General features: G+C 49.5%; 1 protein-coding gene across 2 annotated transcripts in view; it reads right to left on the bottom strand.

The window, feature by feature from the left end:
* Positions 1-21,756, bottom strand: part of LOC135809906 (uncharacterized) — a 205,808-nt gene that overhangs the window by 93,645 nt on the left and 90,407 nt on the right. The window contains exons 14-15 of one of the 2 annotated variants that reach the window (XM_065323355.1): positions 6,535-6,606; positions 2,830-2,901 (exon numbers count right to left, since the gene is read on the bottom strand). In XM_065323355.1, the coding sequence (XP_065179427.1) occupies positions 2,830-2,901; positions 6,535-6,606 (144 nt within the window). The remainder of the gene's footprint in view (positions 1-2,829; positions 2,902-6,534; positions 6,607-21,756) is intronic. The other variant, XM_065323364.1, reaches the window with a different exon arrangement.

The following is a 21,756-nucleotide window of genomic DNA, read 5'->3' on the forward strand; positions in this document are numbered from 1 at the left end:
ACCCACTCGTCTCTCTTGCTCGTCCTTCTCGACATGCATAACTACCAGCTGGAGACAGGGCTACCTGCCAATAGCCGGGAAAGTTGCCGTAGAGCATTCCCCGCCTGTGCTGTCCCTGTATGGAATGCCCTGCCACCCGCCGTCCTCAGCAAGCCACCTGACTGGAAACGGCTGCAAAGTTTCAGTGTCTGTCTTCCGGCACCTCCGTGCCCAGCAATGGCACTGGGCCGCTGACACTTTGTAATATGTATGCACATCTGCCCAGTGCCCACATACTGCTGCATATTGCCATACGCCTCGTGCCCTGCTTACCCTGCTTACCCTTGTCTCTGGATCTGAATGTGCACCCCTTACGCATTATATAATTATACTTTATTTAGTTCTCTTCCCCTCTCTTGCTCCCCAACCATCCCCGCTCGCTCTCTCTCTCTCTATCTATCTATCTATCTATCTATCTATCTATCTATCTATCTCTCTCTCTCTCTCTCTATCTATCTATCTATCTATCTATCTCTCTCTCTATCTCTCATCCTTTATTTTTATACTTTATTTAGTTTTTTTTCCCCCTCTCTTGCTCTCCAACCCTCCCCGCTCTCTCTCTCTCTCTCTCTCTCTCTCTCTCTCTCTCTCTCTCTTACTCTCTCTCGGTCTCTCTCTCGGTCTCTCTCTCTATCTGTCTGTCTCTCTTTCTCTCTCTCCCTCTCTCTCTCTCTCTCTCTCTCTCTCTCTCTCTATCTCTCTCCCTCCCTCCCTCTCTTTCTCTCTCTGCTATTGGCGTGCCTGGTTGTGATGAAGCCGAGACCCAAGGTCGGCAGAGCATCCCAGACCACGTCACCACTCCCCTTATTTATGGCTCACACATGACGGGTTTACGTGGCTCTAGTAAAAAAAACATAAGAAAGAGAGAGAGAGAGGGATCACATTGCAATTCATGGCCAGCAATTGAGGACATCTGGGAGTTCTCATTTTTGTACTCCTCCGAGGTGTGATTTTTGGCGTGCTGGGCCAAACACAAGGAAGCCATCTGCAAAAAAACTGCAGAAAATGGTTGTTGTTTGATCCTTTGGTGTAATCTTTGTTTCTAGTCGAAGCTAGTTGCTGTTTGGAGCAGAAACGCTGAAATTGACTATTTTCTGCATGTACTCATACATGTACTCATGTACAGTCGTCCCTCTCTAATCCGGCACCTTTTGCTACGGCGTTTTCTGCTGGATTAACGAGGGTGCTGGATTAAGAAATCCTCCCCTCTGACCCGGCCCTACCCAATTGCATGCATGTATCATACGTCAAAACGCAGGGTTTTCCATGTCGACCCAAGTATTTGGTGCACGGCTTTATATTCTCCACTTTTCTCCAGGAATATACACAGTGATAAAGTGATAAAGTAAAACAGAGAACATGTTCACATGTACTCTTTCACACACACGCAAACACACACACACATACACACACCTGAAAATTGGCAGGACACTACTCCTTGCTAAAATAAGAAAGTATGGTTGACTGCTTCGCCGTTGTCTCCTGGACAACATTGACCAGACTGGCCTAGCCTGGCCTGGCAAGGAGTGCACCTGTACGGTACGCAATTTACGACTGCCGGATTATGAAATCAAACTACGTGCAGTTTGAGCGATTCGTCTCAAAAAGTCACTGCCGGAGGCGGAATTCAAGTGCCGGATTAAGATGTAGGAATTGAACGAAAAAAATCGGTTTCGTCAGAAAGTGCGCCGGTTGGCAAGGGTTCTGGATAAACAAGTGCCGGATTAGAGAGGGACGACTGTACTCAGGCATGCCGTCTCACTCGTATTTTAGCTCTTTTCTGGAATGGATGCTGCTCTGCGCCCCTTGGTGAACATTTCCTGCTCTCGTGGAGCAGCTGAAAAGGACCACTGGTATGTCTGCTTCCTGGTTTGAAAGTGGAGAGTCGACTTTTGTGCCTTGAAAAAGGAGTAGAGAGCGATAAAGGTACGTCTGTGGCTTATTTTTGAGTGCTCCTCGTACGTTTTTGATCGTGATAGAAAACTCTCAGACCAAAGTCAGCACGATGATGGCCGTACAGTTTTCTTGTGGATTTTTTAGTTGTTTCATCTCGTGTCTATGTCAGTATCGTGATGGTGAAGTGGAGAGGGTGATTTTCTTCCTCTAGGCTTCGTTCGGCCGACTTTGCTTCGTCCTCGTTGAAAAGTGATCCTGAAAAAAGGTCGATTCGCAAAATTATGTTGATTTTCAATGTACGTGATGACATGCGATTGCTGGCTGTGATGTTGTCACTCAGAGGTTCATGATGACGTAATTGGCAGACAAATGCCATTTTTATAACCTGGGACTAATCATTCTACTTCTGCTCATGTATGAATCCTGGTGTTGCATAGTTAGGAGGTTGGACTTTGAGAAGATACCACATACTCTCGACGTATTGCATGAATGAATTGTTCTTCAGTCATTCGGTTTTGGAACTTTGGGGATGGCATGGATCGAGAGGCTCTGCTCCTTTTCTTATCAGCTGGTGCACTCAGGAAAGCAACAGTGGTCATGCATTGGCATGGAGATACAACCAAACAAACAAAATCTAGTCAAACGGAAAGCTCTCCGTTCATCACAGCAAACGTGAAAAGGCTAAAGTCTCCAAGGTCTGAGTTGAGAATGCAAAATCGCTGACCATGTCTCGAACCCAGAAAATATTTGGAAAACTCCTCCTGTCGACTTCAACTTGGTACCCTCTGTTGCTTCATCATGGTATTTGACCTGTCTGCCTTTCAGTGATACTCTATGCATGTTTTCATGTCACCACGGTAGGTAGCACTCATTGTAATAGTTGATAGTACTCACAGGCTATAGACTTCGGTTAGACCAGTGAAATTGACATTATCTAATGTTGTGATCTTCCCGTTGTCCAAGTGTCTATGAAATGAATATGAAGCACACAGAAAATACTGCTGTTATAATGTTGAGTACGCGAGTGCATGCATGCCAGCTAGAAAAGGTACGGGAGGAGGTACCCAACACAGGTAATAATGATAAGAACAGCTTATGCAGTGCTGTTTATATTTGAATCCATAGTCTGTATGTGCATGATCTGTACGCCATTCGCAGCTCTGTGTGTACAACACATTATACGTGCATGCAGATCCTGCAAGGCATCCCCGGTGTAGTCTGTTTCTATGACGACATTCTCATCACCGGAGCAACCCCAGCATAGCGCGATGAATGCCTACGTCAAGTACTTGTGGTTGTGAAGGGCAGTAGCCATCTCCTACTCAGTCGTAACTAGTTGTGCCGTCTTCGTCTCGACTGGCCATCATTGTTCCACATCACTCAGTGTCTAGCACAGAGGATGACTTCAACACTGAGTTTCCGGCAAGGACCACCAAGCTGCGATCCACTTGAAGCAGGAAGCTACCCCTCGTTGTTGTTCAGCTCATCCCGTTCCGTATGCTCTGCGTCCTGCCATGGAGCGTGATCGCTGACTGCTTATCCCGCCTCCCATTGAAGCTGTCCGAGCAGCAAGAAGCAGGCATTGTGAATGCCGTTCTCCAGCATGCCCGTGATCCATGTGAACCTCTACCTGTCTCTGCTGCTGATGTTGCCGCAGCCAGCAAAGGCGATGCCGTTATCTCACGCATCATGCAGTATCTTCAGTTCGGTTGGCCCGCCGACACCCCTGACGACTACAACCCTACCGCCAATGCCGCAACGAGCTGACGATCAAGTCTGGTTGTTTGGTGAGAGGCCATCGAACCATACTCCCTGAGCAACTTCACTGCGCGCTGGTGCAGGAGCTGCACGATGGGCACCTATGCATTCTGCGAATGAAGTCCGTTGCACGTAGTTTCTTCTGGTTGCCAGGCATTGATGATGATATCAAGCATCTAGCCACGTCATGCCGTCAGTGCCAAGACACCACTAACACTCCGCCCAAGGAAGCACCACATCCCTGGATAAATCCATCCAAGCACTTTGAAAGAGTGCATGTCGACTTTGCCGAACACGACGTCCAGCACTATTTTCCGCTTGTAGACACCTAATCAAAGTGGCTCAGCGTCTGCAAGATGTCTTCTACGCCAACCCACCAGACCCTGGAGTGCCTACTGTCGTTCTTGTCAACGTACGGCATCGCGAAGACCCTGGCCAGCAACAGTGGTCCGCAATTCACGCAGCACACAGCATCGTCCCCTTCAACGCTTGATTGAAGAAATATAATGACGTTAACAGTCCTGTCATGATTCTAGTACAGCTCATTCAGTTTTGTTAATTGTTCTGTGAGCTTTCCTTTTACTGTGTTCTATGTTGCAATGCAGTAGTTCTTTTCTTGTTTTAGTATCAACAGGATTCTACTCTTCACGCCGTTTCTTATCTAAAGGAGGAGGAGTGTTATGTTTGAATCCAGAGTCTGTCTCAAAACGATCTGAACGTCATACGCTGCTCTGTTCACTTCATATTAGACATGCATGCACTGTACACTGTTTTTTCCAGCTCTGCATTTTTTCCAAGGGGCGGTAAATAAACGCCGGATAGTTAAATAAAGAAAGAAGAAAGAGAGAATAACCGGTACAAACAAACAGGATAGATAGACGGACGGACGGACGGACTACTTGCTTATCTTCTTTTTTGGGTGTGACTGGCATTGGGGCAGGTCCCATATTAGTAGAAGGTTTTTTTGGCCGCAAGGCAAGTTTTTCCCCAGCCCGGTTGAGCGGTCGTGGCTGGAAATTTAGGGAGTCAGATTTTTAACCGCTCCCCCACTGCCCAGTCCCCCCCCCCCCCGTGACATTGCTCTGCCTGAGTCTTGCACTGACATCTCTTTTGCTGGCCGCCATGCTCTTCGTTACTTTCTGGCTCTGCTGGTTTTTGCTGGCGTGTGGCTGAGTGTGGTGCTACGGTACACTGAGTACATTCTCTGGTAGACCACTATTGTGAGTACATTCTCTGTACATTCTCTGGTAGACCACCACCCCATGTACAACCCGGTTGCTATGTGAGTGAAAAAGTACGACTACAGTGTTGTAGTCGTGATTCTAACATTACTTCTCCATCACTGCATCAGCTCAACCGCCACCACTGGACTGCCTTTTTACACTCTTTTTATTGACGAATAAACAAGAACACGGAAACAACTACATCTTGACAAGACGACAGACCAAAGACTAGCTCACACAGTTTCGCGCATGCGCACAACACCACCAACCAATGACGCGTGTCCACAGCGACCAAGATGAAACAAACACGTGACACCAAATCTACCACAATATCCCGACCAAAAAAACACATACCGTCCTCGGTATGACCAAATAAAACACAATACGCAGAGAGACGCAACCGCAAACAGCAAAAGTAGCCACAGGACCAACGCATGTAGCTCCCAGAATAAAACAGGGCAACCAAAGCCAGAAGAAAGAAAGAGAGGTGAATGTTAAAGAGAAGAGAAGAAACACTTCATTGCTGTCTAGCCACGCACACACACAAAAAACACAGGCTAAACCTAAGCCTAAAAACCGATGAGCCCTGCCCATCCACACAACGCCAGCCAAACCCATGACTGTCACCGAAAAAAACAAAAATAAATAAAATATATACATGACAACGACAAACAAGCAGCGAGTCTAGCTCCCAGCAATGAACCGGGGCTCACCCTGATCAGACTTTCGTTGCCTTCGATGTGGACTGCCACAAGGAGAACCAACCGTGGTTCACCATGATCAGACGCCAGTTCCCAAGACAAGTAGCAATTCAAACAAACTCCCGCATGCACGCACGCATGCACACACACAAACACTCACCGGAAAACAAAGAAAAGAAGAGAGATATGGAGAGAAGAAAGGCGGCGCATTCCCAGCCAGCACACGACTTCGGAGCAGCAGGAAGCCGGCGGCGAAGCTGATACTCTACTCGTATCAGGACAACGAAACGGCGGACACACAGCGACACTTGAACACAGCTCAGCGGAGGGCGTCAGCTTGATCGAATTGAGTAGACGACGACGACGACGACGACGGGACACCGGACGACGACACAGTTGACTCAAGTGGATGACGACATTGCGCGACGACACCGCACGACGACACATCACGACGACACAGCTCCACGACGAACGTTCGAACACGGACAGGGTTGACGAATAAACAAGGACAGTCCAGCAGTGACGGGAGCAACACACATCTCAGGGTCGTGAGCTGCGGAGGTAGAACTCCGCGTCGAGAGATAGTTGGGCGCCAAATGTTGTAGTCGTGATTCTAACATTACTTCTCCATCCTGCATCAGCTCAACCGCCACCACTGGACTGCCTTTTTACACTCTTTTTATTGACGAATAAACAAGAACACGGAAACGACTACATCTTGACAAGACGACAGACCAAAGACTAGCTCACACAGTTTCGCGCATGCGCACAACACCACCAACCAATGACGCGTATCCACAGTGACCAAGACAAAACAAACACGTGACACCAAATCTACCACAACAGTATAGAAACGTAACCCACACGAAACAGGTACCACTCGAGCATGGAGAAGTTGAGTCCTGAACAGTACTTACAGCTCTTTGAGGTTTGTTAGACCAGTGAAATTGACATTCTTTAATGTTGTGATCTGATTTTTCTTTAAATATCTATGAAATTAATATGAAGCACACAGACAATACTGTTGTTAGACAGACAGACAGACAAATAGTTGTTTCGCCCTAAGTTGCGGAATTGAAGTCCCGTGTTGTTCTCTTGTATACAAGTACTCTCGAGTCGTTCAAGCCTTGCACTTGTTTGTACATGATTGTGGCCCACGTAACGTTGTGTATGTCACTGTTCGAGTACTTGTGTGTGCGGTGTTTTGAACCAGTGTACATAGTCATTGTCACGCTCCGGCCTCTGGCAGTTTGAGTGGTCATGTGCACTATGTTTTCACACCTTCTGTTGTTCATTCTGTCGCGCATGCTCGTCGTGTTGCTTAGTCGTCAGCATGGGTAGCTTTTGGCTGATTTCATGGAGGCCCATCAACTCTTTGCTGGGAACACAGCGTTCCAACACAGCGCCAGACACAGAACAACGTGGCAGGGTCAGAGGAGAGATACTGCGACGGGATCAATCGTCCCTATCTATAATACTATCGACTACATATGCTGCCGCCAAGACCAGAAACAACTCCTAACGGATGCCCGTTCATTTGCAGGAACTCTGCTGAACAGTGCTCATCGCCTGGTTGTGGCCAGACTGGACGTATCTCGTTTCTATGGAGTGCATGACAAGAACCAGAATAGGCCTGAAACTACTGGTCACGAACCATGCCCAACGACAAGCTTACCAGGACAAGGCAAATGCCCGACTTCTAGATTCCGCGCCTGTGGCGGAGAGTGAATCGGCACAGGCTGCATGGGATGGTCTGGCCAATGGTATCAAAACTGCCATGGAGCGGTGTGTCGGCGCTGCGCAACGTGCGCCACGGAAACATCAGTTCTCCCCTGAGATTTCATGTCTATTACATGAGCAAAGAGGACTCCGGCTGTCCATCGCCCAATGCAAAGATGAGGAGAATAAGAGAACTCTCAAGACGAAAAGGGATCGCATATTTCACAATATCAGGAAGCTCAGGTTTGATGAAGCGAAAGCAGTTGTGACGAAACAAGCTGAGGAAGTAGAACGACTACGCGACGGGGCCAAGATGTTTCGCGCCGTCCAACTGATGAAACGCAAGCCGTACTGCCAACCAGTCATCCATGACGAAATGAAGCGCATGGTTGTGAACCCTATAGAACAACAATCATTTATCATACAGCACTATCAAGCGCAGTTCCACGATGATGCCGTCACACACTCTTTTCAAACTTTGGAGCAGGGTGCAGGTTTTCGCGCTCTGAGGCTCCCACAGTTTCTCGCCAGGAAACCGGCATCAGGCCGGCCTGGTTTCAAACATTAGGTATAGTAGTAGTAGTAGGAAACTAGGTAGACATCGGATAGCTTTGGCCTACCTCCGCCATGCCTCCAGCAAAAGCTGCCGTTCGCGGGCTGACGGATTCAGAGGTAAAATTGTTGTGCTCCCTCCCCGGGATCGAGTCTTCGATTTTAGACGTAGTAAAGACGCTGGCAACATTTGTGACGGAGTCCGCAGACCGCAAGACACGACTAAAGAATAGGATCGATGATTTATCGAGGCAAATTGCAGGCCTGAACGAGGAGGTTGTCGCCCTCAGGGAGTCCGCCATTGTCGCAGCAAGTGCTTCTCCCCTGACTCCTCCAGCAGTTGCCCACAACCAGCACAGCCAGCGTACGATGGAGAGTACAGCGGGAAGGACCAGCAAGCGTACCCGTACTCGCGCAGGCCAGGCTGCCACGTGTACCACTGATGCAGACGAACACCGTAGCACTTCCCATAGCGTGGGTGACCCTGCCAGTGACCATGAAACGCCAACGGAGGATGAGGACAAGTCCCAGGCAATTGAGCGGCCCACTGTCAAGCCCAAGCCACTGAAGCTAGAGCCAATCACGGATGACACGTGGAAACTGGTATCAAACGAACCTCACAGAGTGAAGAAAGCCGTAATCTATGTGGGCAATTTGAACTCACATAGCAGTGAAGAAAGTGTCAAGGAATTCACTGAGCAACGCTCTGCAGCAGTAAACAAACCGGTGAAGGTTCACCAGTGCAGCATACACACCACAGAAGATGGGAAAGTGTCTGCCCGCTTGATGATCGATGCGACTGACCTTGAAATCGCCACTGCTCCAAACTTTTGGCCTCGCCCACTGTACGCGCGGGTTTGGCGCCACCGTGAGCGTCCGAAGGGGGACACCTTGTCCGGCTCACACAGTGACACTCTCAGTGATGCTCCAAAGGGGGACACCTTGTCCGGATCACACAGTGACGTTCTCTTCGAGTCCTCCGACACTCAAGCTCAAAGCTCCAATTAGATCCTTTCGGATCCTGCTGACGAACACATTTGGACTACTGAGTAAACTTGGTGACTTTCACCATGCTGTACACGTTCACCAACCTGACATTGCCATTGTCACAGAGAGCAAGCTAACCCCTGAGAAGGCTACTGATTCCGAACTGTCCTTGCCTGGGTACTACTCCCCACTGCGGAAGGATCGAACAGCTCATGGAGGAGGAGTTGCGGTTTGGGTTAAAGCCAGTCTGGCCCTCCGAGAACTCGATGACATCCAGGTCGGTAATGAGGAGCTAATATGGCTGAGTGTCAGAACTGTGGATAAGAAGTCAGTGGCTGTGTGTGCTGCATATCGCTCTGGCTCCTGCCACGACAATGACATCAGTACCCTTGAAGCCATCAGTGCTGGCATTGACCTGGCCCGTAAATCTTGTCAATATGTGGTATTGGCTGGAGATTTTAACGTACACAACGTGGATTGGCTCGGCAGCACCAAGACAACTCATGCAGGTGTGTACACTGAAGACATGTGTGCTTTTCACTGCTTGGAGCAGCAAGTGCATGAGCCCACCAGGGGCCTTAACCCACTCGACTTAATAATGGCTGACCTACCGGGAGATGCGACCGTCAATACCTTAGCACCTCTGGGAAACTCTGACCATGCCTGTGTCCTAGCTGACTTTCATGTAAGCAAAGCAGAGGAACCACCAGTGACCAGAACTGTCTGGCGTTACCAACGCGCAGACTGGGACAGACTCCGCCACTTCTTTAGAACAACAGATTGGCAGTCCACTGTCAGTGATGATCCTGATGCAATGTGTATGCACTTGACCCAGAATATTCTGGAAGGAATGCGCCGATACATACCGTCTAAGCAGTTGTGCATGAAACCATCTAACCCCTCTTGGTGGACACCGGAATGCACTGAGGCTGTAGCACAGAAACAAAGAGCATGGAGGAGACTCTGCGCCGACCGGTCAAGTGCCCAGCTGCAAGCCCGTTACAATGTCGCCAAGCACTCGGCTAACCATTGCCTGGCAACTGCAAAGCAGGCATTCACAGCAAGCCTGGCGCAGAAGTTAGCCTCTGGGTGTATGGCGTCTGGTGAATGGTGGCGAACCATCAAGAAGGCCTCTGGCCACGGAAACAGCCCATCCATACCTACTCTCCGCAGCACCGATGGTACGGAGCACGACACCAACCGCAGCAAAGCAGAGTGCATGGCCGAACACTTCGCCAACAAATGCAGTCTAGGGGCAGACAACCTATCCGCTCCATTTCCTTACGTCCGACCACGTACTGACCGCAACCTCTGCACCGTCCGGTTTCGCGAAACCACAGTCGAGCGAACTCTCCGCCAGCTCAACCCCACCAAGGCCACTGGTCCAGATGGGATACCTGCCCGCGTCTTGAAAGCTTGCTCTGCAGAATTGGCACGGCCGCTTTCAAAACTATTTACATGCTGTCTTCGCTCCGGTATCCAGCCACAACAGTGGAAGGTTGCAAACGTAGTTCCAGTCCACAAGCGCAAGTCTAAATCGTCGCCATCAAACTATCGACCAGTGTCGTTACTGAGCATCCTCTCCAAGGTCATGGAGACCATAGTCAACAGGGCAATGAGCAACTTCATGGAGACGAATCACGTCCTGTCAGAACGGCAATTTGGATTCCGTCGCGGCCACAGTGCAGCAGACCTGCTGACTGCTCTCCACCACCAGTGGGTGCACACCGCCGGAGATAAAGGAGCTTCTCGAGTGCTGGCCATCGACATTGCTGGAGCATTTGACCGGGTGTCTCACACTGGTGTGTTGCACAAGGCTAGAGTGTATGGCATCTCGGGAGACCTGCATCGGTGGCTCCAAGACTACCTCTGCAACCGCACACTTCAAGTCCTCATCTCCGGCCAGACATCAGCCAGACGCCCAGTTAAGGCTGGGGTGCCACAGGGCAGTATCCTGGGCCCCACCTTATTCTTGGTCTACGTCAACGACCTTGAAGACCACCTCCCAATCGGCTCCAACCTTGCCTCATTCGCCGATGACACAACCCTATACGCCGAGATTGCAACGCTCGCTGCTGTTCCTGACAACGCTAGAGTACTCCAGGCTGCTGTCGACCTAGTATCCAGTTGGGGCTCGGATTGGAAAGTGCAGTTCGAGCCAGCCAAATCTCAGGCCCTTACAATTTCCCACCATCGTCGGGACTGGCCAATACCCCCCATTGTCTTCAATGGAACTCCTGTCGAGGAGCAGCCCTCCATCAAAGTACTCGGCGTCACGTTTGACCATCAGCTAAAATTCAGCCAGCATATCCCAACTGTTGTAGTCCGAGCAACGCAGAGACTTGGAGCCTTGCGCAAGGCATTTCACTTGCTGACTATTCCTGCCCGGCTTCGAGCCTACAAAGCCTTTGTCCGGCCGGTTATGGAGTACTGCCCAATCGTCTGGATGGGGGCAGCTCCTTCCCACTTGAATCGGCTGGACTGGGTGCAGGAGCGAGCCATCAAGGCAATACATCCGCAATGCTGGCTTCCTAGCCTCATAATTCCCCGCACCATCGCTGCCCTCTGCCTCCTGTATAAAGCCCTTTGCGATAATTCTCCCGCTCTTCTCTCGAAAATGGCTCCACCCCCGACACACCAACCCAGGACCACACGCCTCACCCGCCAGGCTGTACGACTGTCCACCGCGCATCCCCATCAGTTACAGTGTTATGTCCCCTTGCGGACTAACATTCCATTACACTCATGCATTCTTACTGACACACACAAACTCTAGCAATTCGGAAGCCATTCCTCTTGGTCAGGTAAAGTAACAACCACAACTATATGCGAGCATGCGCAATACAGTAACAAACGGTGTAGTAGATATATAATGACTAACTTGCATACACAACAACTGCCCCCTTTCAAGAATGTTCCAGGGAATATTCTACCACAATCAAATACCTCAAAATCGTTGAAGCAACACATAAAATAAGTTCATCAATCCACCGTACGTGAATTCTTAAACTTTGACACAGCACTACAATAACATAATCTGACGCAGGAATCCGTCAGTCAATATTAGCAATACCAAGGATCTTGCACACTATTGTACATGGTAATAATTACTAGTTCGCTAAACAGTCCAGCAATGACATCAGGGAACGGCTCAAAGCTGTTCAATCAGTCTATCCGGACGAACACTACGCCGAGACGAACGTCTAACAGTGGTTTCACAGGGAGTATTCTCGACCTGTGGTAAACCAACTTCAGGAGCAGACTGCTCACAAGGAGGATCCGCCTCAACTTGTACAGTAGCAGACTGTGGCGAGACGCTAGCCGGAAAATCACTGGACAGTGACGACTCTCCTACGTCTGACAGCACTGGTGACGGTGACGTCTGATCGATTGTATCCAACAGTGGTTCTGGCAGCGATGCACTCAAGCTTGCCGGAACTGACCGTAGACGCAACGGGTCTCGGTGACGCTTCCACAACACATCACCCACTTGTACTTCATAGTTGTAGTCACTGAGGACACGCACAATTCGTCCCGGGACCCAACGATTACCTTTGCCGAAATTCAGCGCAAACACAGAGTCACTCTCTGTGAACGCTGGCTTGACGCGATTGCCGTCCTCATAAGCCTTTGCTTGTTGACGTACCTGCGAGGGACGCAGAGCACTGAGCCGCGTGCGTGGCTGGCGTCCAAACATCATTTCCGCCGGTGTTCTGCCGGCATGGTTGGGTGTCGTGCGGTACGTTAGCAGAAACCTGTCGAGCCGAGCTTGCAGTGGTTCGCTCGTTGCACCCATTTCCTTCAACTTCTGCTTAAACACACCCACATAGCGCTCAGCAAGTCCATTCGTAGCCGGATGGCCTGGAGCCGTCAGGGTGTGCACAATGTCATTGGCACGGAGGAAAGCCTTGAATTCCTCGCTCGTAAATTGGGTTCCATTATCTGAAACAAGATGCTCCGGCAGACCAAACACAGAGAACACGTGCCGCAGAGCCGCAATAGTGGTTGCAGACGTGGCATTAGACATTGCAATTACATCCAGATACTTTGTGTATGCATCCACCACAACCAGGAACATCTTGCCCATGAATGGTCCTGCAAAGTCGATATGCACCCGTTTCCAAGGACCGTTTGGCCATGACCAGGTTCCCGACTTGGCAGGTGGACATTTCGCACTTTCTTGGCATTGAGCACATGCCTTGACCAACATTTCAATCTCTTGATCCACATTTGGCCACCATAAGTACCGTCGTGCCATTTGCTTGGTTTTGACCATGCCAAAGTGCTCCGTGTGCAAATCACGTAGCAATGCCATTCTTAGTGATTTGGGTATGACAACTCGTTGTCCCCACAATAGGATACCATCTTCCGCAGACAGCTCATCCCTCTTATTGTGGTAAGACCGAAACGATTGGGGAACTGAGCTAGGCCAACCATTCACCACATAGTAGAGCACCTTAGATAGCTCAGGGTCACGAGCTGTTTCCGATTTCACTACGTCTGCTTTGATTATCGTATCTTCCTCCACTAGCAAGACATGAACCGTAACCATTTCCTCTGCAGACGGACTGATATTCTCACATGGTTGCCTAGACAGGAAATCCGCGTAGACATTTTCCTTGCCTGGCAAATACTTGATCTCATAATCATAGCCAGCTAGCATTAGTGCCCATTTCTTGATGCGAGCTGATGCAAGTGTAGGAACTGGTTCGTTGTTTCCCAGTAACTTCAATAGTGGTTGATGGTCGGTTTGAAGCGTGAAGTGGCGCCCTAGCAAGTATTTCTGGAACTTCGTAACACCGAAAACCACAGCTACGGCTTCCCGTTCGATTTGTGCATAACGCGATTCAGCCGGTGTCAATTTCCTTGACACGTAAGCAACCGGCAAAACATCACCATTCGTTTGCCTTTGCAATAGTACGGCACCTAGACCCATTGGAGAAGCGTCCACCTGGAGTGTGACTGGCTTCTTGACATCGTAGTGTGCTAATAGCGTATGCTCACACATTGCATCTTTCAAGGCCTGGAATGCATCTTCCTCTGCCTTGCTCCATTGCCATTTCATTTCTTTCCTGAGCAGGTTGTACAGTGGTGCAGCAATCTCTGCGAACCGAGGTACAAATTTCCGTTGAAAATTGGCCGCACCCAGAAAAGAGTACAATTCATTCACGTTGTTAGGCGGCTTTGCGACTTTCAAGGCATTCACTCGATCAGGCGAGGGTGCGATTCCCTGCGCGGTTACCTGATGACCAAGGTACGTTAGCTTATCCGCCATGTAGCTGAACTTCTTAGGATTGAGCTTGAATCCTTTCTCATTTAGGCAAGATAGCACTTGATCCACATTTTTCTCATGGATCTCCTCATCACGACCAGTACACAACACATCGTCGATGTAGCCCCCGCATCCTGGCAAATCGCTAAGGGTTTCTTCCATTACCCGTTGGAAAATAGATACGGCGCTGTGAAAACCAAAAGGGAGTCGTTTGTACTGATACAACCCCTGCATGGTATTGATCGTGGTGTACTTCCGACATTCAGGTGCAATCTCTAGCTGGTGGTAGGCTTGCGACAAATCCAGCTTCGTGAATTTAGACCCCGGGCCCAATTTATGCAATAGCTCCTCAAGAGTGGGTAGCGGGTATTGCTCGCATTTAGAATGCAGATTGATAGTGCCACTGTAGTCACCACAGATTCTCAACCCACCTCCTGATTTCTCTACCGTGACAGTGGGGGAGGCCCATTCTGAATGCGTGACTTTCTCGATTATACCATCTGCTTCCAATTTATTCAGAGCCTCAACATAGCTCTCCCGAATTGACAGGGGTACCGGCCTTGCCTTTCGGTAAACAGGGCTCTCATCAGACACATGCAATTTCACCTGCACGCCTTTCACCTTTCCCACTTCTGAGGTGTCGAACAACCCTGGGTATTTCTCAATGAATTTAGCGCCAGACTTTTCGACCTGGTGCACTTCGAAAATTGATTTCCAGGGGAGTTTGAACAAAGCCATTGCATCTCTGCCCAGAATAGATGGACGGTTTCCATTTGTAACCCTCACCAATAGTGTGTGCAATTGTGTGCCCATTCGGAACTCCATTTCCGCTTCCCCGAGACAATTAATCACATCTCCAGAGTAGGACACAAGGTTGATACTGGATTCCATCAGGTTACTCAGCACACCATTGCATTGCAAGAAATCTGCGCTGCTGAGAATCGTGACAGCACTTCCCGTATCAATCTCCATTTGGATAGTGGTACCCATTACATCTAATGACACAGTGTACGGTAGTCGCCCCATTGCATTTACACTATACATGGTGACATCGGGTTTACTAGCACATGGAACGAACTCACCAATTTCTTCCGCGATGTGATGGACGGTTTGTCCAGACTTCTTCTTGCGGCAAGCTCTCTCGATGTGACCCACCGTACCACACGCGTGACACTTCACACTCTTGAAGCGGCACTCTTCCGGTTTGTGACCAGCCTTGTCACACCGAAAACATTTCTTGTCGTGCGACTTGAAAGTTGGAGTTGGCTTGCTCGTCGACTGGCGCGAACGAACGGCGTGGACGGACTGCGCCGTCAATTGTTCCGACTCTCTCGATGCAGTTTCATAGGCTGATGCCATCGTCACAATGTCCGCCAAACTTGAGGTCTCCTTTGCTTTCGACAATATCTCCTTCGTAACACTCATCGACTTCAACCCACTGACAAACTGGTCTCGGAGTGCCCTGTCCAAATACGCCTGAAACTTACAGTCCATGGCTGCTTGCTTTAATCTAGCTGCATACTGTGTTGCTGACTCTCCATCCTTTTGACAAATCCTCTGGAATCTATGAGTCGCCGCCAACACACTGACATTAGGCTTGAAGTGCTCTGAAAGCAATTCTCCGAGTTCCTCAAACGTTTTCTGCGCTGGTTTGTCCGGCAGGCAAAGACTCTTCAGAATCGAGTAGTTCTCAGCAGAGAGTTGACTGATCAGGACAGCTGCCTTTTGCGTGTCCGCCGCTCTCTCCTGGTCCGCGGTTGCCCCAGCTGCGACTTGTCCAATACTGTTGGCGATAAAATAAAACGTGAGTCTCTCTACATACTCACGAAAATCACCTTTTTCAAATATTTCAAGCTTCGATCGCGACATCTTCGTCTTTTATCTTCGTCGCCAAATTGTTATGTCCCCTTGCGGACTAACATTCCATTACACTCATGCATTCTTACTGACACACACAAACTCTAGCAATTCGGAAGCCATTCCTCTTGGTCAGGTAAAGTAACAACCACAACTATATGCGAGCATGCGCAATACAGTAACAAACGGTGTAGTAGATATATAATGACTAACTTGCATACACAACATACAGAATGTTCTTCCTGCCAATTCCCGGAACAATGTGAGCCGAGCCTTTCCCCACTCCGTCATCCCAATTTGAAACCAGCTGCCTACCTCTATCATTCCCCACCCATTTCACCCAAAGAACATCCAAAAGTTCAAGACAGCAGCTTATCACCATCTCCTCAGAACGAACTGGCACTGGGCCACTCATAGCATACGCGAGTAAGAGGGTACAGTGTCCTACCCTGCTTGGACATACATGTAATCTCTCCTCACGGACAGTCTCCTCTTGAATTTGAAAGTCTAACAGCGTTCACATCAATATTCAACTTATTCTTTTGCTCACTGAGCAATACAATCTTTCCATTTTCTTTCTTCTGTTTTCTTTTTCAATTTAATCCTCCCCACCCAATATCCCTTTGGTGCGTCCATGGAGCTATGAAGCCGAGACCTCTGGTCAGCGGAGCTTAATGGGCCCCACCACCACACTCCATCATTCACCCCAGTGTCTGGAGATATGTGGATTTTGTAGAAAAAAAAAAAAAAAAAAAAAACACCTGTCCCTCCATTTCCAGCCAACCCAGGACCAATGGAGCAACCAATCACAGCGTCAGAGGTTTCCACAGCGTTGAAACGTTTAAACAACGGACGGGGGGGGGGGCTGCTGGTCCTGACATGCTTACTGGTGAGATGTTGAAATATTGCCCACCATCTGTCCATCTGTTGCTCATACCCACCATCTGTTGCTCATACCCACCATCTGTTGCTCATACCCACCATCTGTTGCTCAGAGAATCGCTCATATAATCAACTTGGCACTAGAGACCAGCAACCCACTGGACATTGGCAGAGGCACGCTCATCCTCTTGCAGAAACCCGGGAAACCTCTTGGGCCACTTTCCAGCACAAGGCCAATCTTATTGCTCTCGGTACTCCGGAAATGCCTATCACTGATCGTGCTCAAACGCATTCAGCCACGGGTTGAGGAATATTTATCCCCGTCACAGAGTGCATTCCGACGCCATCGTAGTACCAGCGATATTAAATGGTGCCACAAGTGGTTGGGTGCCATGACTCAACGTTTCCATGACACGATTCATATCCTTGTCATCGACATGAGTCGTGTGTTCGACACTGTTCGCCGTGATGTCCTTCTTGAGGTCCTGCACTCATTCCTGGACGCCAGCAACTTGCGCATAGTGCAGATGCTGCTCGCCAATACATGGCTTGAGCCCCGCGTAAGAGGTGCACCGCTAGAGAAGTTCTCCACAAACATCGGAGTCCCACAAGGCGATAGCCTCTCTCCCGTTCTGTTCATCGTTTACTTAGAGGCTGCCCTCAAGGAGCTGCGACAGGCATTGCCGGCCCGACCATTGTCAGATGGCGGTCTTCCCCTCGATATCGGCTACGCAGACGACACTGACTTCATTAGCCACAGTGAAGCTTACCTTCGGGAAGTGGAAACCATTGCCCCAACCATCCTTGGCAAATGGCATTTGAATATCAATGCATTGAAAACCGAGTATGCAGAAGTATCCAGGAAACCCGACCGGAACGACGAAGTGTGGAGATCAGTTAAAAAACTGGGCTCTTTGCTAGGGGACGCTGAAGACACTGCGAGACGGAGACAACTACTTTCTGGCTGCGCATTCCGGTCCATGTACCTTATCTGGTTCCGACGTGGCAAAATCAGAGAGCGTCTCAGGCTGCGACTGTATGAGGCGTACATCATACCTGTCCTCACATACAACAGTGGCACCTGGGGTCTTTCCAAAACTGAAATTGTTCGAATGGACAGTTTCCACCGACGACAGCTACGCTCAATCATTGACATGCATCATCCCCGGCACATATCGAACGAGACCCTGTACAGGAGGTGCAAAACCCAGCCATTAAGCGTCACCATCAACCGCCTGCGGGTCGGACTCCTCTGGCACGTTCTGCGCTCACCAGTCGACACCCCGGCACAACTCGCTATGGGTGCATACTTCCGCGGCCGTCCGCGTACCACCCTTGCAACCACCGTCATCACCGGCTGACCAGCCATGGTATCCCCACCCGGACGCAGACCGATCTTGAGACCTGGCGCACCAGAGCCCAAGACAGAAAAGGCTGGCACACCCTGAAGGCAACTTGCTAGAACCAAACTGTTCAAACCACTCCAGACCAAACATTCAGAAATGACGAGACAACTCGCCAGCTGTGCGCAACTTTGAACTGTTGAGTGGGACAGCTTGTATAGCCACGCACAAATACGTCTTGGTACTCAAATATGGAGGGGTTCCGGTTCACGGAACGACATTGCACTTGTTACTCGAAAGGATTAGGTGACTTGAAAAGGAGTGTCACCAGAAAACCTTATTTGAGACAAGGTTCAGACAAGTAGACACAAGTGAAGCATGCAAAAGGGAAAAGGCAGCAAAAAAGGAGCCACAGGCTCGCTGCGCATGCTCTGGCCTGAGAGCTGCAAAACGGTGCACGCGATGCGTGCAGCAAGACATCAGCATGACGTCAACATGATGTAACACATAAACAAATAAAGACATAATAATGAGCGTAACGCGGATTCCTGATGCATATTCACGACACTCCCCGGGCATTGGCCGGAGAACAGAATTAACCATAATTAATAACAAGGAGAAATTTCACACAACATGTGGAAAGATAACTGAAGAGCAAATAGAATGCGAGAGCAATGAGAGCGGGAGAGAGAGAGAGAGAGAGTTAAACACGGCCATTGGCGATCAAATCCTGCAAGTTGGACTGAAACTTGCTGGCAGCGGCTCGTGTCGGTCTTCGTACGGGAGTGCTAGTCTTCTGAGCTGGGGTAGCTGAGGATTCCGATGTACTGCTGGTCTCCTGAGCTGGGGTACCTGGGGATTCCGAGGTACTGCTGGTCTCAAGCGGACACAGTAAACTTACTGGCCACTTGACTGGATTGGCGCTCGGCTGTCTCCTGCGCTACTATATACGCACGCAGTTTGACTCTCAGCTCGGTGACAGACCACGGATCGATGCCTTTCTGCAACTCAAGTTGCACAAGCACGTGACGCGGAAGCTTGCTGGTCATCAGTGAGTCGGTCGGTGTCTTCTTCAAGAGCGTTGAGACTGCGTAGATGTAGTTCTACCGTATCGTACAGCTTACGGAGCGAGGACGGCTTGTTGGTTGCGGGTGGAGTTTCCATCAGGGCGACATGGTGAGCATTAACCTGCACCTGCGTGTTGCCATAACGCTCGTCAAGCAGGCCAAGAGCAACAGCATAATTAGCACCTGACAGAGACAAACCAGAAATGGTGTCAAGTGCACTGTGTGTCACATGCTCCTTTAGGTAAGAAAGCTTCTGTACATCGCTTAACCCAGTGTGTTTGTGTACAGATGCCATGAACATGTCGTGGAAAGACTTCCATTGCAGGATGTCACCGTTGAATTTAGGTAAACCTAACTTTGGTAAATTGACAGTGGACTTTTGAAGTGCTTTCGTGGTGAGTGATTCACTATGCTGTTGTAGCAGAGATTGAGTTTGTTCTTGTGTTTGACGATGAATGGTGATAACTCTTTCATCTGGCTTTGCATTAGCTTGACGACTGAGTCGCCGTCCGATTTGTTAGCACTCGACTCTGGAGAGGTCTGACAATCTGCTGCTGATTTCAGTTCAGAAATTCGGAATTTGAGTTTTTTGGTCACGCTCATTGTTTCGAACTGGAAGTCCAGATTATCGTCTGCTTCCTGTTTGCAAGCAGCTTCGTCAGAGCTCTCCAGGGCGGAGGAATCAACACAATTTGACAAAAGCTCACAGACCTCATCAAATGCTACGACATCGGACTCTAAAGATGAACATGTTTCACTTAGCTTTTCTGCTGTTGCAGATTAGGGAGCTCCAGACAATAATGCGTTGCCGTCATCGAGGCATTGCTGGATGCTCTTCTTCAGTCGAAGGATCTTGCCGCGATACCGCTTAGTTGATGCCGGATTAGGAGCATCGGCACTCGCGGCCTTTTTCGGTGGCATTCCCGGGTTTCGGCACCAAGTTTGTGCGCAACTTTGAACTGTTGAGTGGGACAGCTTGTATAGCCACGCACAAATACGTCTTGGTACTCAAATATGGAGGGGTTCCGGTTCACGGAACGACATTGCACTTGTTACTCGAAAGGATTAGGTGACTTGAAAAGGAGTACGAAGTAGTGGTTGCGACTTCGGCGATGATTTGTAAGAAAGGGTTTGCTCCCCACACCGGAGCTTGCGCTATTCCGCCGACTTTACTTGACACTTGACTGACTCACGACTGCCATCCAGAGCACACGAGAAGTCCATCGAACCTTCGACTCGGCAAACCTGCAAGAAAGCACCACTCGTGTGCTCTGGATGGCAGTCGTGAGTCAGTCAAGTGTCAAGTAAAGTCGGCGGAATAGCGCGAGCTCCGGTGTGGGGAGCAAACCCTTTCTTGAAAAGGAGTGTCACCAGAAAACCTTATTTGAGACAAGGTTCAGACAAGTAGAGACAAGTGAAGCATGCAAAAGGGGAAAGGCAGCAAAAAAGAGCATGCGCAGCGAGCACATGGGTTACGTACCGGAAAAACGTGTCCTCCGTCTGCTGATGCAGAGACAGCAGTTCAGACCACGTCTTCTCGGCAGTCTTGCCAAAACTACGTGTCACTTGAACTTTATCGCTTTCATAAGTTGTGACATGATCCAGCACCGGTTCAAACCTTGTCCCCATCGCAGCCGAACGGAGGGCCAACAACCATGTCGATTTTTCGTAGCCATTTTGCTGAACAACAGCCTCAAATGTTATCAAATAACACCGGATGTCCTGTTTGTCGGTGTATTTTGGCACGTCCAACTTGTGGGGGCGCTTCTGCACGTCGTTACTGCCACTACCACTCAAGGCCTGGAGTTTTTCTATCGCCTTCTTACTGTCCAGCTCCTTCTCAGCGATTCTCTCTGCACGCTCTTGTGCTCTCTGGTCCCTATCGGTTGCTTCGGTGAGCTTGCGCTCCACGAAAGAGATCAGTGCCTCGCCAGAATACCCGTAATCCTTCTTCGGCCAAGCTTTAGGTAACTCGTCTCCAGCTTCATCCATCCAAAAGCCTCAGCGCTTCCACCAGCACCAGGCGATTTTCCTTCGGCTTCGGACTCGGCCATGCTACGCCAGCACGCTACAATGCACGATTCAAATTTTACTGGGTGGTCGCCAAATTATTGGTGTCGGGGTCCCAACGCATCCCAACACTCAACAGTATACTATCAGTTATAGTTACATTACATTATATTACTGAAACGGAAAGCCATCTTTGTCTCCAACCAAAGCAACAACTCGCGGAGCAACCAAAGAACAAATAAACTGAAAAGAAGAACCACATGGTTCAAAACCAATACACACACCCGGCCCGTATCGCGTATGCCAGCGACACGTGCATGAAAGCAAGTACAGAATGCAGAAAAGTAGCTTGCATGAAAAGTGCGTAGCGTTCACACCTGTATGCTAACCCGCACTACAATTCGCGTACTATACAAGGGACTAATTCTGCGCAGTAGGCACGCATTCAAA

Source organism: Sycon ciliatum, chromosome 1 (assembly GCF_964019385.1).
Source record: "Sycon ciliatum chromosome 1, ocSycCili1.1, whole genome shotgun sequence".
NCBI lineage: Eukaryota > Metazoa > Porifera > Calcarea > Leucosolenida > Sycettidae > Sycon > Sycon ciliatum.